The following is a 2,046-nucleotide window of genomic DNA, read 5'->3' as shown; positions in this document are numbered from 1 at the left end:
CAACTCTTTTGGCATTTGTGTCATGGACATAATGAATATTTAATCGTCTTCATTAAAAGAACATTTTTTGTGCGCATGAAATGTATTCCTACATGTACTAAGAATTAATGGAGAACCATCCATTGAAGTGGAGAGACGCCAAATGCTTGGTTGTCCCTAACCTAAGCACTCATTAAATTACAAAAGATATGCGGGTCTGCCTTTCTATAGTAGATGTGAGTTTTTAGCACCACAAATTCCGAAAAAACTATGTGCGCCAGTTGTTTTACTGTCAAGATCACACTATAAAGGTACCCATACCATCCCTTACTAAGCACAAGCATAGGAGTCCAAGTGCAAAGCATCTTTGTTTTTGCAATGAAGGGGGGTACGGTGCCTAGATGGCTAGAGCTACTGCTTGCAACACAGTTCTTTGCAATATGCACCAACCATCTCTCCTCTACTCGCAATGAGTGTAACCTGTTCTGCATAGATTGTGAGGAATCAAAGGCCGCCTTCTGCTATTATTGCCGTTCACGCCATCATTCCACCCATCGGGTAATCCAGGTATGGTGTACAACGTTACGATTTGGTAATAGGGATTATGCAAGTGTATTTTTTACATCATATTATGTTATATATGAACTTGGCGATCTTCTTATATAAATATGGCTAGTAATAACACTTACCTCATATTTATAGAACATATGTCAAAAAGTACTAAGTGTAAGTCATCATCTAAAAATCTATTTATCAGCACACATGTATTATATTTCATGAAAAAGTGGATTGATATACCTTTGTGACACGACCAACGCGAATTAACTTATGTAATATTGTAGATAAGGCGGTCCTCATACCATGATGTGGTCAGGGTTTCTGAGTTAAAAGATGTACTTGATATCAGTGATGTACAAACGTATGTGATCAATAGTGCAACAGTTGTATTTCTTAATGAGCGCCCACAACAACGTGGTTGTGGTGTTTCTGCAATCAAGGCATCATCATCATCATACAATTGCGAGAGTTGCAATCGTGCTCTTCTTGACCCATTCCGCTTCTGCTCCCTGGGTTGTAACGTAAGCTACTAAAATTAATGTCTAACTATTGGAAGGTTACCCCATGTAATTGGTTCTTTGAACATCTTACATATTTTGGAAATTTTCTTGGCAGCTCAAAGGAATCAAAGAGGATATGAGGACAAGCTTTCCGACTAGAGATATTATTGACTATAGCAGAAAGGATGACGATACAGATTGCAGTAACACAAGTGGAAATAGTGGAAACAATGAAGAGAGTTGCAGCGATGCAGATTATTGCAAGGAAAAACCATCTCCACCAAGGGTTATTCGTCACCGCCGGAAGGGGATCCCTCGGCGTGCACCTTTTTATTGAGAGAAAGTTGTTATGAATAATTTGCTGGCACCATAGCAAATGAATTGGAATAAATAGTTTTATTGAAGATCATATATATGTAAGGTATCGAATATATTAATAAATTACAGCTTGTTATCTGCATGAGTGCTTGTTTGACGCGCCTTAATTTGTCATGCATTAATTGTATTTATGGTCTGGATATTCATTGATAAAAATATGTATGAATTGAAGGTCTCAAAATACTAGAATTTTGTTTTGACGATATAACAACGATTTATAGCAGAGGCGACGGGAAATTTTCTAACTCATATCATACTAGAGCACATAATGCTCAGCTATGTTGCTAGAACATACATAGTATTCTTCGAGCAACTTCACGTGGGGAGGCCCCTACCTTTTCATTAGAAACGGATGACATGCATGGAGAAATGTTACCAACACAATTTTAACATGCACAATGGGAAGGGTATATATCTACAAATACGAAGGCAGGGTAGGAGACAAAAGAAAAAGAAAGAGGAAAGATACAACAAAAGAAACTGCCCCGCGAGTTCTATGTGCCTATAGCTTGAACATTGTGTGTAATGTTTTGGCAGCCATGGCACTCGAGACACATATGCCTAAAGCTTTTCACATCCATATAGTCCAAGAAATAGTTGTAGCCACCAAAGTCCAAGATCTTTGCTTCAT

At 38.1% G+C, this 2,046-nt stretch overlaps 1 protein-coding gene across 1 annotated transcript; it reads left to right on the top strand.

Annotated features, from left to right (window-relative positions):
- Positions 1-308: 308 nt before the first annotated feature.
- Positions 309-1,497, top strand: LOC123441015 (protein RGF1 INDUCIBLE TRANSCRIPTION FACTOR 1-like). The gene is made up of 3 exons (XM_045117544.1): positions 309-546; positions 822-1,058; positions 1,153-1,497. Exons 1-3 carry the CDS (start codon positions 358-360, stop codon positions 1,372-1,374), a joined length of 648 nt encoding a protein of 215 aa, XP_044973479.1. The 5' UTR covers positions 309-357; the 3' UTR covers positions 1,375-1,497.
- Positions 1,498-2,046: the final 549 nt, after the last annotated feature.

The sequence above is a fragment of the Hordeum vulgare genome, chromosome 3H (genome assembly GCF_904849725.1).
Source record: "Hordeum vulgare subsp. vulgare chromosome 3H, MorexV3_pseudomolecules_assembly, whole genome shotgun sequence".
In the NCBI taxonomy this organism is placed as follows: Eukaryota; Viridiplantae; Streptophyta; class Magnoliopsida; order Poales; family Poaceae; genus Hordeum; species Hordeum vulgare.
Note: the sequence above shows the minus strand (reverse complement) of the source record. Positions and strands in the feature narration are given on the sequence as shown.